Source organism: Ambystoma mexicanum, chromosome 3q (assembly GCF_040938575.1).
Source record: "Ambystoma mexicanum isolate Mex_15411 chromosome 3q, UKY_AmexF1_1, whole genome shotgun sequence".
NCBI classification, from domain to species: domain Eukaryota; kingdom Metazoa; phylum Chordata; class Amphibia; order Caudata; family Ambystomatidae; genus Ambystoma; species Ambystoma mexicanum.
In genome coordinates this window covers 1,082,802,503-1,082,824,331 of record NC_090926.1, presented here as the reverse complement: position 1 = coordinate 1,082,824,331, position 21,829 = coordinate 1,082,802,503, and the positions used below count along the sequence as shown (strand labels likewise).

The following is a 21,829-nucleotide window of genomic DNA, read 5'->3' as shown; positions in this document are numbered from 1 at the left end:
TTCTTGAGCATCGCCTTTACCTCCAAGAGAAGTTGAGGGACGTGATGTTCTTTCCTGGCCACAGGGGGGACGCGCGGGCACCTCATTAGAAACTCGAGCGCGTGACCCTGGGCTAGGGCGTCCAGCACCCAACGGTCGGTGGAGATGGACTCCCACACGCTGACGAAGCTCGCCAGCCGGCCTCCCACCGGGGTGCTTCGGTGGGGGTCCGACCCCACGGCCGGTTCAGTCCTGCTTCGACGAGGCTTTGCCGCCTTGTCCTCCTTGGCGACGACGGCGGGGTCCGCCTGACTTGCCTCGTCCCCTGTAAGCTTCCTGCGACGACGAACGGGCCGTTGGACGGTAGGTGGAAAATCCGCCGCCGGAACCTTTGGAGGCACCCTGTTTGCCTCCGCCGCTCCGAAAGGGCGGCCGCCGTTGCTGGAGAACCCCAAGAGCCCGGGCCGTCTCCGTGTCTACCTTGATGGCTTGAAGGGAATCGTCCACTGTTTTCCCAAACAGGTTGTTTCCGTCGAACGGCATGTCCAAGACTCTGGTCTGCACGTCCTGACGGAAGTCAGTAGCCTTGAGCCATCCACGCCGCCTAAGGCACACGCCGTTGCCCAACTGGCGAAATCCAGTGTCAGCGATGTCCGTCGCAATCGTAATGGCGTGGTCCGACGCCACCTCTCCTTCCTGCAAGATCTCTAGGGCTTCCGCCCTCTTGTCGTCCGGTAGGAAGTCCAGCAGGGGGGCCAGTTTGTAACACAACGCCGTGTCGTAGCGGGCTACGATAGTCAAGGCGTTGGCCGCCTTAATCGTCGTCGCTGCAGACGAGATGACTCTGCGTCCCATCGTATCCAATTTCTTTCCCTCGCCGTCCGGCGGGGAGGTCGCCGTAGAGGCCGCGCCCCCCCCCGCTTTCTTCCTGGCCGCCGCGGAGACGACCGAGTCCAGGGTCGGCTGTGCCCGCCGAAGGCACAAGGGGGCCGTGTCCAGGACCCAGTACTTCTTCTCGTACCGATCCCTTCTAGCCGGCGTCGTGGATGGGTTCTTGAGGAGGGCGAGGCCCTCATATCAAATATCGTCCAGTAGAGGTACAGAGAGGACCGTCTTCCTCTTGGCCTCGCGCCGTTGATAAAGGAAACCTTCCTTCTTCTTCTCTTCCGGACAGAGCTGGAAAAGCTCGGATGCCCTGGCGATCATGGAGTGAAACGATCCAATCTCGTCGGGCGGGGAAGCCCGGGTGGGAGGTGACGACGGCAGATCCTCGTCGTAAACCTTGTCGTCCGTACCCGTCGCGGCTGTGTCAGTCCCCGTATCATCCCCACGAGTCGTGGACGGGGAGGAGGGCTGAACAGGGCGCGATGGTCGAAAAGGAGGTGGAGGATGAATCCTTCTTCTCTTAGGGGGAGGGCTCCCAGAAGAGCCTGGCTCCGGGTCCCCCGTCGGGAGCGTTTCCTCCGCTGGTGGTAACGGCAGTCTCGTCCTTATCTCCGAGCATAAGGACTGTATAGCCAACAAAATGGCCGCCGAGTTGTCTTGCGGCACTGGTTGAGGGGAGTCCGACGGGCGGTTAGGGGCCCCCTCGACGATATCGTCGTCTCCTACGTCGGGATCCCTCCCGACGGGCTGGTCTTCTTCCACGCCAACGCCGTGGCTTAAGACTTCGATCAGCTCTTCCTCAGAGGTTGAGGCCGAATCCACGATGACCTCCTGCCCCCCCTTTTTCTTCTCCGTCGGAGGTTTCACGGGGGTCCTGTCGATGGGCATAAAAGATGACTCCCTCCGCGGTGGCAGGGAGACTCTGAGCCCCGAGGTCGCCACCACTGGTGTAGCCTCCACAGGCTGAGCCAGGGCCGCCGCGACTGTCTCGATAGAGGCCTTGGCCGGATGGATTAAGGCTTTCACCACCTTAGGTGCGCTCACCTCCTTCTCCTTGGGGGGAGGGTCACTGCCTCGCTCTCCCTCCGATGGGGCCTTCGAGCTCGACCGGGGTCTCTCTTCGCCGGGTGCTCGGCCTTCCTCTTACCCGAACCAGAGCATTGGCTCGTGGTTGATGGCGCCGGGGAGGATGCGCCCTGCCTGGCGCCCGTAGAGCCCGACCGTTCGGCGCTCCCGGTGCCAGCGGACTCGCGGTGCTTGGCCTTGTGTTGGACCCCCGTCGCCGGGGCGTCCTCAAAGGTCTTAGAAGACCGCTCGGACTTCTTCTTCTTCTTCTCGCCTGACGGGCTCTTCCCTTCCAGCCAGTTGGCGAGACGTTGATGGCGGTCCTTCATGGTCCGCTCCGACATATTGCCGCAAAACGCACAGTCCTTCTCCACGTGCGTCTTGTCCTCATGTAGGCAGTAAAGACAAAAGGAGTGTTCGTCCTCCTTAAAGACATTCTGAAGCTGGCATCCAGGGCAGACCCTGAACAGCTTTCCGGGCGTCGAGCTTCCCTTCTCCTGGGCCATGTCCGAGATGGGCCTGAGAAACTTCTGGAGTCCTCCAAAAGCGTGGCTCGACATAATCTTCATCTTTGAGGGGCGTAGACGAATCCGACACGGGTCCCCGTTGATCGGATGAAGAAACGGTGGAGCTTGAGGCTCTTTTGACTGAAAAATAGAAGTTTTTGAGAAAAAAACGTGAAAAAATATCACTAACGCTCGAGAGCAATAGCACGAGGATCCCAACACTTGAACGTGCAGTAAAAATCTGAAGATGGCTGCCAGAGGCGGGGCTTAGGTAGAGGGCAGTCATTGGCTGTGGTCAGTATGACGCAGAGATCAGTGATTGGTTACTACTACGAAAGACAGATCAGAAACGAAACTGATACTGATTTTTTCTTTACCGAGGATTCCCAGCCTGACGACGGGGAATATTCATGAGCATGTGAATCCATGCCAGACCCCATGCTGGAGAAATAGAGCATACTGTTTGTAGCTCAGTCTTTGTTGCAGGCACATAAATGAATTGTGGTATTGTTATGATCAGTCTCTAGTAGTACCTAAGTGGTATATTGCACACAACCCCTGATGAATTTCTGTTTAGCTTTAACCACACATAATCAGAAAGAAACATGTTGGGATGAGTTTGAGAGAGAATGAGAGTGTTTGAGTGAAGAATAGAATGATTTCAGTGTTTGATGCGATTATGGTCCCAAAATGTGCACAGCACAAGACACTTTAACCTGGTGGATATTTACAAATAGGTGCATAAAAAGACCCAGATACACCAACTATTGTCTGCTCTTTTACCAGTGCAAATAATTAGCAACATTAATGACTAACATATTTGTACTTATGTGAGATTGAACTTTGTTTTTTTATATCTTGTTTTAAATTTTAATCATCTATGACATTAATAAAATTGTTTTGATATATTTTTGTACAACGAGTCTCGTGAGCGTATTTAGAGACTAATGGGTTCTGACCCTTCTACCAGTGGTTAAAGTTCCTCACAGCAATAGAAAAGCGCTTTGTTGTTTTTTGTTCAAGGCATTGCGTAAAGTTGAGGATTCGCTAGAAGTGGGCTGAATACTTCCTCACACCTCCCATTGTGTTTGTTTGGTATGTTTGTATATTACATCACACTTAACAAATAAACACTGTGGGACCATCATACCTGTGTAACTCATTAAGTAGCAAGTGGAATATACAGGTTGTCTGTTTATATTAATAATCCAGTTGTTTCATAATTCAAGGACACCTCAAGCAATATGTGGCTTAGAACTCCTGCATTATTTAGTTGAGTGTACATTATTCTGTATATTATGAACTGCTGTAGTATCTACATCAATCATCCCAACCTCATAGCAGGATAATTGCGGCAGCTAGCTAGAGAAACTGCCCTGAGAGCATACCACCAGCTCTCTGAGTAAGCAACATATTCATATGGCTAGGTCCTTAGGAAGGTAATACGTTGAACAAACCACAAAAAGGCCCCATCATGAGACGACATTTTACATCCTCTGACTTTTGAAATTTGCACATCTAAATCACAGTTAAATAAAGCCTGATTTATTGTCATGAGTGCTCAAAGTGAAGAGGCAGCAACAGATATGTTGCTTCATTCCAGAGAAGTTAATCCCTATGTTCTGTCTCAGCCTTCTTTCATAAATATGGGCATGACGACTGTGTAAACAAAAGCCTTACTTAAGAAGAAGAATTTGTCGTAAAGAGTTTTTAGGCCAATCTAGCAAATAAAAGACACTACTTGTGTTATTACTTTCTATACTGTGTGTAAGTATGCCTTGCACCATTTATAAGAACGCGAAAATGATACTTCGGCAGGTAACGTGCACATCTAAAGGTCACTGCCTACTTCATCACTGGCAGAGATTCAACACTTATCTTTTCCACAGCTAACTTGTTCTAAATCCCAGTGCGTCTACCACCCTCCACAGCAACAAGTTCCCAAATAAGACGACTGCAAAACTTTACACAGTGTATCGACAATATAAAGTGCCTGTACAATGTGAAATGCACTCCATTTACCTTAACTGAGCCTCATGTATATCTGACAAGAGAAAGCGTGCGTTATTAGTAATAGCTGATCACAACTTAACCAAGCTACTGTTCATTAAAAAAAGAAAATAGAACCAACTTTTGTAAAAGTCCCACCCAATTGAGTGTTGTGATTCAAGAAGTACAAGTGGCATACTCACCTCCAGCACTGTTAAAGCTTTCTCTTTTTGGACAGTCCTGAATATTAATGGCATAGATCACTCCCTCTTGATTAATACCGACTGATGTAACTGTGGTTGTAACTTCAGGCCCTGTTTTGAAAATACATGTATAAATAGTTGTATATTTCTTATACTTGTATTGGTTTCCCAACCAAACTATTTTCAAAATGGCAAACATTCTTGCAAAATATCTTGCTTGTAAACTCTACAACAAAGCCATTATTAGAATGCACTCTTTTGCAGACATAAGTGAAAACTGAGTGTTGGCAGAGACCGTTATATATGGAAAATTACAATATTAAGGTATAAGTAAATAAATCCTAGGTATAGTAAAAACAGTGAACCAGGAGAGAGGGATATGTTAACCAACTTGTTGCTAGTCCGAAGGGTTCCCCTTCATAAAATAAATATCAATAATGTATATGTTTTACTGCCTCTTGATGCTACGTTCTGTAAGAGAGGGGTTGGGATGTGGGGTTAGGGGGAATAGGAGTGGTGAGGTGGAAATACTGACATGTTGATGAGTATAGATTCATTAGTACCCACTTTCTGTGTGCTGGTTAGATTCTAGGTATGTTGGACACATGTATGTCTTGCTGCTAAATAGGCCCATGGTATGATTTCCTTTGCATAGCAACTTGGGTCCGCGTGTGAGCATGGGTATGTGTGGGAAAGCCACCTCGTGGGATGATAGAACAGATGCGATTTCTTAGTCGTTGATGGCCACTATAAGAGCAGCCAAGCTGCTGCGAGGTGTGTCTTAGGAGCATTATGTATGGAGAGAAAGGTGGAAGGTGGAAGAGGGAGCAATATGGAAAGTGACATTATCTTGAAAGATCAACATCTGGGGTAGTAGGTTGCTGATTTCCAAGTAAGGTACAGTGGGTTCCAAGTTCCTCCAGGTCAACTTGTGGTTAGGTCCAGTGTGCACTGTTCTGGGTTCCCAATTAATGATCAGTATTCCATATGTCACAGATTGGACTTTTGGGACCACAAAGCATGCTAAAACCACATACTCAATGTTCAACATTATTATTAGGGACTGTGTACATGGGTGGGCCAAATTAAATATAAACAGGGTCTTCATGAAAGAAATCACAAAACATAGGATTGACTTCTTCCACAAATATCTCTTATGGCGCCCTTTCCAATCTCAGGGTGAGTGGTCAGGCTTTCAAGTAACTGCCATCGCAGTTCCGATGCCGCAGAGGAGTTACGACACTCCTCCCTATGGGCTACAAGATACTCCAAACCTTTCCGTGCTCCTTTGAGCATAGCTGTGGGCTGTCCCATACCCCATGACTAAGCCAGTCCTTGATGTTCTGCAGGACCCTCTGGGCTCTCTACCAGATGGCACTGGGTCAGCCAGTACAGAGGCCTACTTGGCTTTGTTCTCTCCACCTCCTCTTTAAACTGTCACTAGGCTCCCTGAACCCCACTTGCATCTACTCCCACCTGCTAGGCCTCCTACCTCTAGCAGACTAACCTGCTTTTGGCTATTTGCTACTCTCTTCAATACCTTAAAAAAGGCCCAATCTCGTTTCTTTAGTGCTTTCTTTTTTCTCTTCCTTTCCTCGTCAACCCCTGGCCAATCGTCTTCACTCTCTTCTTCTGTATTGCCCTCAGTCTCCTCAATATTGCCTACCCCCTCCTCCTGCTGATCCACCTCCTCCTCTAGTCTACCAAACTCCTCAACCACATTCTCCTTGTCACTTATCACGTCGACTACCTTTGTTACTGTCTCTACACCTTCCACTCCACTTGGGATCTTACTTCCTCTACTTGCCCTGCCTTCTAGTGTTACTGCACTCTAGATTTTATTTCCTCCTCCTTCCCTGCACTCTTCTCTCCTCCTTTCCTATTCCTACTACCGCCTTCCGCTCCACTACTGGTTTTGCTTCTTCTATCTTTTCTCCTGTTCTTACTACCGTCTAACCCTCCACTCCTGATTTTACTTCCTTCCTCCTTTCGCCCTGTTCCTACTACCTCTTTCCACTCCACTCCCTGTTTTACTTCCTCCCTCTTCCCTCCTTTCTCTCTCTTTTAACTCTCACCAAGTTCTTGTCTTCTGCAGGAATCATCTCTCCTTCTACCTTCAGCCGCACACTCCTGTTTCCAGTCTCCTCCAAATTCGATTCAATATCTCTAATTTCCAGATGTCTACCCTCACCACCCTTCTCCAAATAGGAGCTGACTGCTCATATCAGCCACCACATTGGAAAGGGCTGCCTGGCTTATATAGTGACCAGGGCCGGACTGGGAACTAAAAGTGGACGTGGAAAAATAAAATCAAAGTGGCCCCACATTTCGCTTAACGAACGAACACAGCGCCTCAACCCTTGTATGAGGGGATTGGGAGTATCCCGCAAGAAAATGTTGAATAATATTAATCATGAGTGCATTTAAAGCCTGTTTTTAACATATTTGGATTGAAAAGTAATGTTTTATGTTTTAAATATGTGAACTCTCAAAGAAACTCTTCAATGATAGAGGGACCTCGGGCGTTCCACATTTTTCAGATGAGAAAAACTAATTCATCCAGTATTAAAGGTGCCCAGACAACATGCATCCCTAATCCATGTCACCCTAGTCCCGTGCTGGGAAGGGCACACAGATAAAAGGCATTCTTAACGAGCGTTGGCAATGCCAACCGTTTTGGCATTTGTCTAGGCATGGGAAAGGCTTTTGCCAGGCACTGCCGTAGTGCTATTAACTGGATTGTAGCAGCTACAATATGATGAGTACCTGGGCATATAACAGCAGTGTCTAATATTGATACACAGACTTAAACTGTTGGCTTTGCCAATTCTTGTTCTTAACAGGACTGCAGTGAATGACAGGCAAGGTGCTTATAAATCGAGTGTCTGAAGGCAGGCCTGGTTGACATTTTTATTTCAACAATAGCACTTTTACAGTTCCAATGAAGTCATTAACTCTCAAAAGACTGCTTTGAGATAACAGTGGCAGGCACTTTAAACACAACGTGTGATGGTAAAGCTTGATACGCCCTGCCAAAAAACATCCAGCGAGCACTTGCTTTGGGTGGAGAGGGGCAGAAAGTGAGTGGAAATGGCCGTAGGGATTAGCATGGCAATGGGCAGTCAATGGGTATTTAAATAAACAACAACATGTACAAGCTCTGTGTCCCAAAAGGCACCATAGGGATAGGGAGTGGCAGACAGTGGGTGGAAATGGCTATCAACATTAGCCTGGACAGTGACAGGGAGCGTAAATAACCAACACCCAAAAGCTTTGTGTTCCTCCCCACAATCCATCCCCCTTTGCAGTATAGCTCATTGCAAACGCTTTAGCTTATAGGTGGTACTTTAGCTTTTGCACATCCTAATAGCCAAAAGTTAAAAATAGCTCGACTGTCAGCCTAACCTAACACAGGCACTGATTCATGGAATTATTTGCGTGGTAAATTGGGACATTTTGCACCAAACCATGCGCAACTCAGTTTGTCGATTCATGGAATCATCTGCGCATGACTTTTTTGTACTGCGTCTGGACTTCGCGCAGGCTCGGCACGTCTCTGCGAACAGTCGAGTGCCTTCCGCAAGAAACCTCTTAAGAGCGTGGGCATGGCCTGTGCATAGACCGGAGTTGGGGGCAGAACACTCAAAATGGGGAAGAATAAGGGAAAATGTGGGCGTTACGAGGGACACCTAGTGCACGTCCACAAATGTGCATAACCGAGCATATTCATGGATCTGTCCGCGCAACCTCTTGTCAAGGAAATGGCCACGTAATGCACTTGAACTATCCGCCACCTGAAGGCAGGCATACAGACACTTGTGCATAGGAATCTCCACCCGGAGGTAAGATCGGGCATCAGATTTAGGGGTGCATGCATGCAGTCAGGGTTCGGATCGCACTTGGGGGGTGCTTGTAAGCAGTATAGCTGGGTGCAGGGACCATTTACGGGGGTTCACACGCATGTGTACAGGAAAATGATTTTTACGATACGTGATACGCATGTGTAGCAGATGCTGGCAATAGTTACGGGGGAACCCCCCCGGGTGCTGGCCTGGTTGGGGCGAACGGTACGCAGGCATTTTTTCCAGGGTGCATTGCTACACGTGGGAGGAGTGCGCAAAGGTCTGTTACCAAGGCTGGAATGGCTCAGCTTCTGAGCGTGTCATGGGCGTTCCGGACACGACTTGCACATGGAGTTACTTTCCGTGGACAATTCCATGAGTATGCGTGGCATGCAGATTTTCTTATGTGTGACGGACTGCACAGGTTCATTCTCTGCACACAGGCTTTGCTGGATCCTTGGGCACTTTTCCATGAATCAGGCCAATAATGTTTGTGGCCAAAACCAACCCATCACACTGAAACTGATACTGCACTGGTTATCTGGCCACCTTCTGATCTCAGGTCCAGGTCCCCTCTCCCACCAGAAGGACACCTGCATTGCCTTCCTGGCGACCCCCGCACTTGGGGACTGTTCTGTATCTCTACAGTCCCACTACCAGCACTTGACACCTGATGCAGGCACTTACCCTTGCACTTGCTACCTGCTGGCCGTACTTGTACTTATTGATTATTATTCTATTAACCCATGTACCGCACTGTCCCGCCCCGCACTTTCCCACTTCACCTTACCATGCACTTGCGTGATCTGAATGACATCCGGCCTAGTAGGATCGTTGTCTGTCTTCCCTCTGCTCCACCTCCCTTGCCTCTTCGCGCTTTGAAACACTTGTGTATAGGCGCGTTATAAATGCCATATCATATCATAATACACCTGGATAGTCTAACATGGTGTTTGTGTCCAAACCCACACACCCGCTGGGGAGATTGAGGGGTTTAAGCAGTCCCACGTTACTATGTGACTTAAATGAAATTCTGTTATGAAGGTCTTATACGCCAGTCATCTCTTGAGTGACACAGAATGATGCAGTACCTCTTAAGTCTTTGTCCCTCAGCGGGCAGCGGGAAGGCGTTACTCTTCACATCTCTTTCGGAAACGTGGCCCAGGGCTTGAGCAGATATTTGAGATGGAACAGGTCCTGGGTGATAATGACCCATACCATATACTTGGATGGTGGGGCTACCATGATGAACAGTCTAATTTTTCTTTTTTTAAATGGAATAAATCGTCGATCCCGACTTTGGGCAAGGCATTGTCGCACTTTTTAAGTAGGTCACACATCCCATTAGGTTCACATGTTCACCTGAATGGAGTTTCATGTACCTCACCTCATGGAGCACTGCACACTGCACAGCCGTGCAATGCTGCACTCTCACTGCACAGCCGTGCAATGCTGCAATCAAACACAGGGAATTAAATACCTGAAGGCAAAATATGGTGTGAACACAACGTGTAACTTGTGAAAAACACAGAACCACACAATCACCACCTCCCCCTCCTGTTATTTTGGAGTAAGCTATGCCCCAGTGCATTGTGGCAACATTTGAAATATCCAGCGAATTGTGACATCAAGTATCGTTTCACACAAAAATGACAGGCTACAACGAACTTAGAAATATTTATATTATTATTTAAACAAAATATTAGCCGATAAATCTGCAACTTCTGGAAAAGTCTTGGCATCAGAGACAGAGAAGTGAAAGGGAGTGGGAGGTGAGTGGGGGGGAGATGGGAATTGGCAAAAACATGTGGATGGAAAAACAGAAAGAAGGAAAAAGTAAGAGAGAGGGGTCATATGGGCCAGTTAGCTAGAAAAAGAAAAAGATAGAAGCAAACAGGGAGAGACAGGAGCACAGAGAGTGGAGGTGCGCTACGGAGAAACACAGTAGGAGAAAGAGGTATTTGCCAATCACTGTGGGCGCGGCACACACCTGAAATGGCAGCACTTGCACTCAGCCTCAGTCGCCATCGAGGCGAGCACTCAGCCAGCAGCAGAGCAGTCAGCAGTACAATGTCGGAACAGGCGGCCTCGGCTGCACTGCACCTGTGCAATGTGAGCTCACAAAATGCGCAGATGTGAGCCACGGGGCCGACACGCCCGTCAGCCCCTGGCAGAAAAGAAATACTGCATGCAGCAACCAGTTATTAGGGAACCACCCAGGCTGGCCTGATATTGTTATTGAATTCATGTCCAAAATATGTGTATCCTTCCCCCAAGTCTCCCAGCAAGAAAACAGGCCCTATGCCCCAAGGCCTACCGGGGAAAGTCCTGGTTTCCCGGTGGGCCAGTCCAGCACTGATAGTGACATGCCCACACCCATGATTGGAACTGGTGCTGAGGGTCTGCAGCTGTGAGTCTGAAGGCTGCGGGTTTGGGAATGACTAGGCTCTCTTACTTCCTGATGGTCAGAATGAGGCTGAAGGGACAGGGCTAAATCCATAAGTGTCCCAGTGGCCATTTTGAAGTTCTGTGTGCATGGAGAGGCTAAATAAGCTGATTTTGTGGAGTATATCTTGCTGCGCTGCTGTTGGAAAGAAGATATCCTCTGGAACTCTGACTTTGCTGCATCTGAAACCTAGCCTGACCTGCCTACAGCTGGCTCCTAGACCACTAGGGTCCCTCTTCTGCCTCAGAGAAAGCACATGCTATAGAATAGGGAAGAACTTTAAAAGATAAGGCTTCTGTCTTGAAAATATAACAAGTGTTGAAAGTACTTACTTGTAAATGAGTTAGTGTTGTAACTTTATCTCTGGAATAGAATAAGTTACTGTATCTCTGGAATAGAATAAGTTACAAAGTGTTATAACGTTATTACTTACCTTTAAGATGCTGGTTTCTCCTTTAAAAAGTATCTAAATTGCTTTGAATAGTGTTCCAACCTTCTTGAAAGTAATAGTGTTGGTACTGCTTTTTATTCTTAACTGAATGACTGTAAAAGCTTACCAATAGGTCTTGCCTACCTTGAGTAAATGTGTGTTCCTCTTAAAGTGTACCATTGGGTTTTGCTTTCCCTGATCTGCTTCAGTGCATTTCTGAAACAGTCTTGTAGTTACTACTTACCTATGAATTGCTGAATGCCATTCTTAAAAGTATAATAGGTTACTTAGTTACCTTGAAATACATTGTTTCTTTCTAAAAGTGTATATATGGGTTATGCTTTCCCTGAAACGCTTTAGAGCATTTCTAAAATAGTCATACGAGTTCTTAATTACCCTAGAATTGTATTTGAAAGAAAAGTATCCTTGGTATAACTAGCTATTAGGTAGTGGATAGTTCATGCACCATTACTGACTTTAAATAGCTGTTGCTCTTCTTACGTTGTAACTGGCGTTTGCTTTCCCTGAATTGCTTAGTGCACTTCTAAAATAGTTTACTGTGTTCATACTTACCCTTGTGTAGCTTAAGGCCCCTCAAGAAAGTATACAAGTTACTCCCTCTTAACTTTGTTCTTAAAATTAACATTGGTGCTGTAACTGTATCCGTTCTTGATATAAGAAAGTTATATATGTTGCAAGATATCCTTGTAACAGTATTGGTCTAATCAAGTGTTTCTAGAACTGAATATCACTGTGTATATTCTGACCAATATCTGCTCCCCTTGAATTACTTCTGGTATTCTAAAAGTAACTAACCTGGTTTTATTCCCCAAGAATAGCATATTGCCTTAGGTTTGACTCACCGTGAACGGCTGAATGCTATTCTTAACAGGGTTATACTTTGGTTTGTATACCATAAGTATTGAGTTGTTTTTTATAATTGTGTTCATAAGTTATGTGAATATTACTTACTTCCCCAAGATTTTTTTGGACTACTGTATTTAAAATAAACCATTATTTTTATATTTCTTAGTGGATCAGTGTTCCTATGAACCATATGTATGATACAATTTCTTTGTACTGACCTACAGCCCTCTCTCCCTCCTAAGATACGCCTGGCTGCTCTGTCCATGCTACCCGAATTCTCAGGTTGTACAGCCTTATACTAGGAGTGGAGTTTTTGTACTGCCTCAGATATAATTTTATGAAGCCCTTAGTTGGACTTTCGAAAAACTGTCCGAATCGCCATACCAGTAGTAATGTAACGCTTTGTCTCTGTAGACCACAAGGCAGATCTAAAATGGACGTTGTGCAGGCATGGATTCACATTGAACACAGCACTGCACCCTCCAAAGTGCTGTAAACTGAGTTTGCTTGATATTCTATCCCAAAAATGCCCAATACACAACCATTGTGGGCAGACAAGAGTGTCTGGTGTTCTTTTGAGCAAGCCTGATAGTCTGGCCATCAAAACCTTTGTGCATCTGCCTGCTGTGAGACTGGAGGTCTAGCTTAGGGCAGCTCCTGAGTGAATGTCCTTATCGATGTGGTATTATGTGCACAGAACACAGAATTGCTTAATTTAATTGCAGGATTGCCATAAAGATGGGCTGCTGCATTTGAGGGCCAAGTTTCCCCATATCGACTGGACTGTTGTGCTTTTGTCCTTGCTCCGGTTCTGCTCCAATTTCTTGTTAAGGCTGCTGGACATCCTTCCTGGACTTTGGGTTTCCTCCCCCAGTCCTCCCTGCTGGCTAGAATGGTTGACCCGTCTTAGGACAGTTTCTGGGTCATTGCTATGCTGCCTCCCTGCAAAATCCTCCTATACCAAGCACGTTGAGGTAGAGAGGCTTCCTGGCCTGGCAAAGTGTTGGGTCCCCACTAATCTGCTTCAGCTCCAGCTTAGGCCATCCTTAGTAACTTAAATCAACTGCCCTCTGTCATGGGACAGTTCTTTCTTAGCTGGCTGGCCCTTTGTAGGCTTTGCCCATCTGCTTGTCTTCATGGTGCCTTACCGTTGCTGGTTCATTTTTGTTGGTGATCCTCCTGGGAACACAGATTACTCTTCTTTTTATCAGTCTGGTTAGTTATTGGGCCGAGCTTCAAGTGGTTTGGCACCAGATCCTTGACCTAAGCCTGTAAAAGATTTCCTGTACTTACTGGGGTCTCCTGATGTGTCCCTGGTGAATCCTCTGTGACTAGCACTATATGTACTTGTCCCCAGGTCATGATATAATGCTTGGAATCATCTTCTAGGGTCCCTGGGTGAGGGACAAAGTGAAGCTCTTCAACAGGTCTCCGCTGGTGTTCCCTGGGGTTGGTTGCTTCTTTGGCTACACCTGTGGGGTAGAACAAGTACTTAACTGGCTTTCGCCCATAACCATTGCTTGCCTATGGACTTTTCCCTAATATTTCCTATGGGTAAGCTTTTACAACATTTTAAACTCCTCTTAAAGTTATTAAAAATGGTACTTACTTGAACTGGGTCTCTAGAATTTTACCCAGGACTGGATTGTTAGCTGATACCTGTGATCTATTAAGGACTTTAAATCAATGCACTGAACTCCTGTCCATTGACATGTTTTGTGTTAATGTATCTAACATTGTTACATTGTATTCAAGCATTTCTAGGATTGTTTTGAGACCATGAAGGTCTGGCATTGTAATCTAGCTGACTTCTGGTGATCCTCTGGGCATTGTTTAACCCATTCAATTCATCTCTCTGTACTATGTTTTACATGTGGTTTCTTGTACTCTATATTAGACTGTGTTTAGAAATACTGTAAACATTCATGCATTGGCATTTGTGGGTCCTGATCATGACTATACATATAGACTTACAGATTGCTCCAAAGAACCTCAAGATGACAAATGTTTAATTTTCATTAGAAAGAAAATAGGTGGGGTGGTGCTGTGGAGAAGCCCAAGATGGCTGCCTAGCCTTTCAGCTCCGTGCGGCCTCGGCGTTCATCTGCTCCCATCTGCGGTTCCCGACATTGTGAAGGACTATCGGCTGGCCGAGCTGTTTCTGCCACTGCACTGGACATTTTGTGCGATTTTGGACTCGATCGGCCCACCTGGGACCTGGCTGGCGGCCCTGTCGGATTTGGGCCTAGTATTCCACCTGGCCCCGGCGGTTGCCTAACATCCGGCCCTCCCGCCTGGCCTGCCTGATTCCTGGGTCCCCTCTCCGCTCCTGCTTCCCGCCGCTCTGTGGAAATGCAGCGGATGCCTGGAGGTCCTGCTGCGGACGCCACCACGCTGTGAATGCCCCCTGCTGCGTCAGTGATCATCGTGGCCTCCCCGGCGCCGACAACACGGAGGATTTTATCGCCCCACTGCCGCGGCGGACCAGGTGAGCGGGGGCTGGATCGGTGGGCGTTGAGACTTCTGCCCGCTGTGTGCGACCTTGCGGGCCAGTACTGTCATAAGGTAGCGCCCCTCACCATACTGTCTGCCCACTTTCCCGCTGACATTTTCGCTGCCTCTGCCCTCCTGAGAAAGATCCCGCTGGCCCCCCCGTGCAACCTGTACACATGAGGAGGCCGCGAACACTCGCCATCACAGCCTTGTCGCTCCACCGTTGACTCTCTGCTATCTGTGGTGGCCCCCCAACTGCCCCCAACCGCCTACCGCCACCGAAGGACACTACGGTTGAGCCTGCCGGCCCCTGCCCTTCTCAGTTCTCCATCCTACTCATAAGTGGGCCCTCACTGTAACCGGGCCCACCACAGCGACAATGCCTAGCAGACACAAGGCGGGGGGTTTAAGGAGGTACAATGGACAAGTACGCTAAAGCGGTCCCAGGACGAACCAGACTTGATCCTGCACCGAGTGGTCGGAGCCCCTGACCTCACCCTACTAATGGAATCTATGGCTAAAAACTTCACCTCCTTCCATGAAAAACTAGACGACATCAATGCTAATATTGCCTCGCTAAAGGCTCGAGTAGACCAGGCGGGATCGAGGATCACTGAGCCTGAAAATAGGATCTCGGTGAACCAAAATGGCATTAACGCGCTCCAGGACACTGTGGCCTCCCTAACGCGCAACATGAAAAAAGTGTCAAGGCGAAGTGTGACGATTTGGAGTCGCGCTCCCGTAGGAACAACTTGCGCATCATCGGGGTCCCTGAGAATACCCTTAAGGGGCGGATGGAGGACGCAGTGGAGAAACTCCTCTAAGACCTGCTGGATGACCCTGCCCTGTCACCGTATTTCACAGTCGAGCAGGCTCATCGGGCCCTGTTACAGCGCCCCAGACCCGGCGACATCCCCAGACCCATTATCGCCAAGATACTCAACTACCGCGACAGAGATCTCATCCTCTGCCTGTCGCGGGAAAAGGGAGACCTGCGATTTGAGGCCCATACTGTTGCAATATTCCCAAACTTCTCGCTGGCGGTGCAGCAGGAGAGGCGCCAGTTCTTAGGCGTCAAGAAGCTGCTCAGGGAGCGCAACGTCCCCTACGCCATCCTGTTCCCGGCACGGATAAAGTTTACCCATGATGGCAAGATCTTCTTCTTCACTGTCCCTGACAAAGCAGCGAAGTTCATTGAATTACATATACCTCTTCCTGGGCCGCGAGGCGACCACGCGCCATATACTGCACAGCCCACGATGTTATAAAAATGTCCACGGATCCATGACTTTCGATGTGTTGATGGCAACCCCACCGTGCCCACTCAGTAACTGCGGCCTCTTGTCATGTGTATGCGGGCCACAGGCTAGCTCCTAAACTGCTTATTTTGCCTTCTCCCCCACTTGGTTCCTGGAGCTATCCCTGTGCCCTACTCTCTCCTGCGATGTCAACCTGCCAGAGGGTACTCTCTGGTCTCAGAGGCTGTCTATGATACCCGTTAACCGCAACAACACATTCGGGACAGCATCTGCTGCCCAACATTAAGTCACAAATGCCGGCCGCACGGCACCAGCGCCCCCCCTGTTGCAGTTGCAATGTTTGCTTTCACTTTTACTTTGTTCCTTTTATTGACTGGCCCCTGTTGGGCTAGGATGTGGCCCTATTCACGTTGGATCTGGTCCTCTGACCTTTGATTTCTGGTCGGAGCAGGCCCAAGGAGCGCCATGTGTGTTCTTGGGTGGGAGGTCTGCACTGCATGTTGGGGTTGGCCAGTGAGGTTGGGGGGTGGTGAAGTTGGGGTTGAGTTAACAGTTAAAAACATGGCTGAGAGAGGCATGACTTCAACTCAACACTACTGCACACACGGCAAGTGCATAAGGAAAAATCCTAACAAATACTACCACTGGGATGTTCCATAATGTGACGCTATGGCTCTGAACATTGTCACATGGAATATCTGTGGCCTAAGCAATTTCACTAAGGCCCGCAGGATAACTGCCTATGCCCAGCGACATGGCGCCAAAATCCTCTTTCTCCAAGAAACCCATACTCTTGGGAGCCTAGCAGCATGTCTCGCCCCCACGTGGGGCAACAACAGATACTATACGAAGTACTCCACCCAATCCAGGGGGGTCCTAACTCTAATCAATAAATCAGTCCAGTTTTCCCTGCGCTCCAGCCATATTGACCCTGAGGGTAGATACGTGATCCTCCATTGCTCACTCGCTAATATGGAATGCCTCCTAGTGAACACATATGCCCCTAACTTTGATGCCCCTGAGTGCTTTGATGCCATCACCACCACGCTTCTGAAATATATTGGTATTCCCATCATATGGGGCGGTGACATGAATTTGATCCTAGACAAAGACCTGGATAGGTCCGGGACGGCCCGCAGAGCCCCTTCACGCGCAGCACATAGGTTACACGCCCATATAGACACACTGGATCTCAGGGATGTATGGAGAGCTCTCAACCCACAGGTTAGAGAGTACACATTTTACTCATCGGTACACGATAGCTTCTCCAGGATCGACCTTTTCCTCATATCGAGTTGCATGATGGGCAGGGTCACAGAGACCAAGATATTACCGCGCACCCTATTGGGCCACTCACCGGTAACACTTCAGATAACACTGGGACACGACCAGCCCCCTCGCTCCTCTTGGAGATTTAAGTCGGAGGCCCTGCTAGACATAGTCTTTAAAGCTGATATCCTAGCTGACATCAACACCTTCTTTGAGTGCAACAATAGGCATGACACCTCCGATGGAGTGCGCTGGGAGGCATTCAAGGTCTTCATCAGAGGGATGTGCATATCTAGAGAGGCTGGGGTCCTCAAAGCCATAAAAAATACCAGTCAGAAGTGAAATTAAAAGAGCTTGAGAGGGCATATGCCACCGCCCCTTCCCCGACCACACTGGCACAGATCAGAGCGGAATTAGAAACATTCGAGTCTCATGCCCTAAGAGAAGTTCGGTACTTCGCCCATCCTGTGGCGGCCAGGAAGTATGGTGAGGGGGATAGGCCGGGTAGGACTCTGTCCAGACTGGTCCGAACTGAGGGGGGCAGGAACCGCATTGATTGCGTCAAAGACACAGGAGGCACCATGTGCTGGTCTGTCCATGATATCCTTGGGACATTCACCGTGTTCTACACGACCCTGTATGTCCCCCAGCAAGAACACAGCCTGCAAGACACTGACGCCCTGCTAGATCAAATCCCCATGACCTTCCTCTCCCGCGCGACCAGCGACCTACTTGAAGCCCCTATCACCCTCGATGAGATAACCATGGTCATCTCGAACTGCCCTAAGGGCAAAGCGGCAGGCCCTGACGGCCTCACCTCAGAGTTTTATCGGGAGCATGTAGCCATTTTGGCACCCAGACTCCTGGAGGTGTGGAACGAATCTTTAGAGTTAAACATCCTACCCCAGTCCATGCGTGAGGCGCTTATAACTGTATTACCTAAGCCAGGTAAACCGTTGGATGAATGTGGGTCCTATAGGCCCCTTTCTCTGATCAACACTGACACAAAAATATTTTCCAAGATCATTGCCAATAGGTTTCTCCCCATTATGCTCCACTTAGTCGACCCCGACCAGAGTGGCTTTGTGCCCGGCAGATCCACCGCCCTTAATATCCGTCGCTTGTTAAATGTTCTGGCTAGAATTGACCCCAATGCACAGGCCGTGGCGGTCACCCTCGATGGCCAGAAGGCATTTGATATGGTGTCCTGGCAATACATGTGGGCGGTGCTCCACAAAATGGGAATTGGCCCACGCATGAGGTCGTACATCAAACTTCTCTACACAATTCCCGCAGCCAGACTCCTACTCAACTCCAGGGCCTCGGCCCCCTTTGCTCTCCACAGAGGTACCCGCCAGGGCTGCCCGTTTTCTCTGATACTCTTTGCGCTCGCTATAGAGCCCATGGCTGATAACGTTAGGGACAAACATACGCGTAAAGGTATACGTCTCCGTGATACTCCCGAGATCATTTCTCTATATGCCGACGACGTGCTCCTATATATTAGAGACCCGGCTGCCCACCTAGACCCGATATTGAGAGACATAACCAAAATTGCCACTTTCTCGGCTGTGGCGTAGCTTGCTGAGGCTCAAATGTTGAAATGGCGCAGTCTCCCACTCTCTCTGTCGGGTAGACTATCTCTAATCAAAATGATTATGGTCCCTAAATTTCTCTACGTCTTCACTAATGTGCCGATCTGGCCCGGAAAGCGATATTTCAGGAACCTACATGCTGCGTGTGCCCAATTTCTATGGCACTCGGGCGCGGTTCGTAAGAAATGGCAACACATGACTCTTCCCTATGGTAACGGGGGTTTCACTGCCCCCGATTTTGCTAAATACTGGACAGCCGCGCAGGCCCAACACGCCACATACTGGTACACGTTCTCCGACCCCCCGCCCCGCATGTGAAGCTCGAGAAACTAGCAAGAGAGAGTGTTAACACCCTTTCCCTCATTCTCCATCACACATATCACGCCGACGCCCCGGCAGACACTGTAGCGGCCACTGTCAGGGCCTGGAAATATATCTTGCAGACACAACCCGACTACAAATGGCTGCCCATATGGCAGTTCCCGGGCCGCAGCCCTACACATGATAAACTCTTAATGAAACACTGGCATGACCTGGGCTACCGGGCCCTGACCGACTTTTACCCCGACGGGAAGTTTATCACTCCGCAGACGCGGCACCCCGGACACTTGGGTACTGCGTTGGAACTACTACAATACTACAGGCTGAGGGCGGCGTTCCGCGCCTGGTGGCCCTTATACCCAGGTGAACCCCCAGACTCACCTGAGATCCATTACATATCCAACTCGGCTGGTGCTAGGGGGATAGTGTCTGTACAAATTGTTGATGGCCGGCCCCACAGACGTGCCAGTCAAGGCACGAGATACGTGGAGTGAGGAGCTGGGCCTCCCCATCACGGACGCAATGTGGGGGAAAATGTGCATACACACTCGAACCACCTCTCTGAATGCCAGACATAGGTGCATACAATACAAGCTCCTTAACAGACTATATTACACGCCTCAAAGACTGGACAGGTTTGCACACACCCAGGCCCGCACCTTCCCTAAGTGCGGGTCTCCTGCTGCAGATCACACTCATATGTTCTGGTCCTGTGATGCGCTGGGCCCATACTGGAAGGCCATAACTGAAGCTCTCTCAGATATCACAGCGTCCCGTATCCCTTCAGAACCCCTAGCTATACTGTTCGCCTGTGGGATAGCCTTGAGTTGAGGAAAATGTCTAGGTTTCTGAACGTTGCCACCATAACAGCCAAAAAATGCATTTTACACTGTTGGATGCGCCGATCCCCTCCTTCGTTTGAGATGTGGATGAGGGCACTCACCTGGACTCAAGCGTGCGAGGAGGACTACATCAATACCCTCCCGCTGACCTCCCGTCCCAGGAATGTGTGGACGGAATTTTGCACCTATTTAAATAACAAAGATGACTTAGAACTGCCGTCCTCCCCTCCTCCTGGTGATGTAAACTAATCCACTGCTGTGCCACTTGAATACGAACAATGGCCCCATCTGTACCTGGCTGGCATTCCCATGTATTGCATTACCATGTGTGTATATGTTACTCTTGCTATGCTGTACATTGTGTTGACTGTCTGTTCTCTCACCATGCCAATAAAGAAAAGTAAAAAAAAAAAAAAAGAAAATAGGTATATGTAAAATCAATTGGGGTTCCCAGACTAAGGGTAGTCCTTGCAGCTTATCTCGGCCTCCACGTAGGATCCCACCTCTTTAGCCCAATCGTCTCTATTCCTCGACAATCATTCTCAAAATACAGGTGGACTATCGCCAGGTGACCACTACTGTCTGGATCTATCCCTTACCCTAAATGGGGAGGGGATCTATTTGGCCTGGGCTTACCTAACTCTTCGTCTCAGGGACTACCTAAGGGACCTAATGGGCTGGTTGTTCTCTTTCTTTGCTTTCATTGTGTAATTCCACAGATTCTCCTCACTCCCATCCCATCTCTCTCTCACACCTGTCCCCCTTCTCTCGCTGTCTGTCTCTCTTTTCTCTCCACACTCTTCCAGTGATCTTACTGGTCTCTCTCAATTCTCCACCCTCTAACTGGTCCCGCGCATCTCCTACACTCTGCTTCCTTGTCTTGCCTCTCTCCCTCTATCTCTCTCTCCCCCCACTCTGTCTCCTGTTCTTGCCACTCTCTTGCTCTCTCACTCTCCTTCCATCTCGGCCTGCCAAATGCCTCCTGGTCTACCCAACTCTCCCCACTACACCTGCCTCTACTCTCCACTACACTCCTGTCTCTCTTTCACATCCTCCTCATACATGGTCTTACACACACCGACTCTTAACCCCTCCTTCTCTCTACCCTTCCCCCGGTTAATCTCTTACTCACAAACAAACAACTCAGTTGGTACCACGCACTCGGACCCAACGCATTCCCTTCACTTAATACTCCAACAGCTGACCCCACCTATGTCTCCACCTGGTACAACTGCCTAGCTGGTCTCTTCATCCACCTCCTCTGCTCTTGACTTCAACCTAACACCTTTCATCTGCTTTGCATCGGCTCGATTTTTATAGCCCCCTTCTGCATGTCTGAACCCTCTCCTGGTATACCATTGGCTATTTACGTCAGATGTTCCCCTTGGCCAATCGGTAGCTGAGCTGTTCTCCTGAGGGCCGAGACCTTCCTGGGAACTCTTTAAGAAGGCTTCTGGCCCTGCCTCCTTTTCAATCTTAATTCTTATGCATGCTGCCATGTGCTCAGGCTGCTTTTTTCCCTCTGATTCTCTCCAGAAATTGGTGAGTTTTACTTCCAACTGGGTCTGGGGAGGATTTCTGGGTATTCACTCTTCCCCTGCAGTCTCTTTCCCTTCTCAGCCCTATTCCTGTTAATCCCCCGCCCCTCCCATTCTCCTAGTCTCTGTTTGAGGTTTGTGGGTTGGCTGCTGGGTGTCTCATTCCTTTTGGGAGGGGGCAATTCCAGTCAATATACAATTTTGGGCATTAATCCATTCCTCTTACTCTGGGGCAGCAATCCAGGTAACGCATATAAGAACTCTAGCTGTTGCTTTTTTCCAGTCTCCCGCTGCTTGCTC

At 48.8% G+C, this 21,829-nt stretch overlaps 1 protein-coding gene across 4 annotated transcripts in view; it reads right to left on the bottom strand.

Annotated features, from left to right (window-relative positions):
- LOC138583273 (zinc finger protein 398-like) overlaps positions 1-21,829 on the bottom strand; it is a 584,509-nt gene that overhangs the window by 199,446 nt on the left and 363,234 nt on the right. For all 4 annotated transcript variants that reach the window (XM_069655367.1, XM_069655368.1, XM_069655369.1 and 1 more), the window contains one exon: positions 4,628-4,738. In XM_069655367.1, the coding sequence (XP_069511468.1) occupies positions 4,628-4,738 (111 nt within the window). The remainder of the gene's footprint in view (positions 1-4,627; positions 4,739-21,829) is intronic.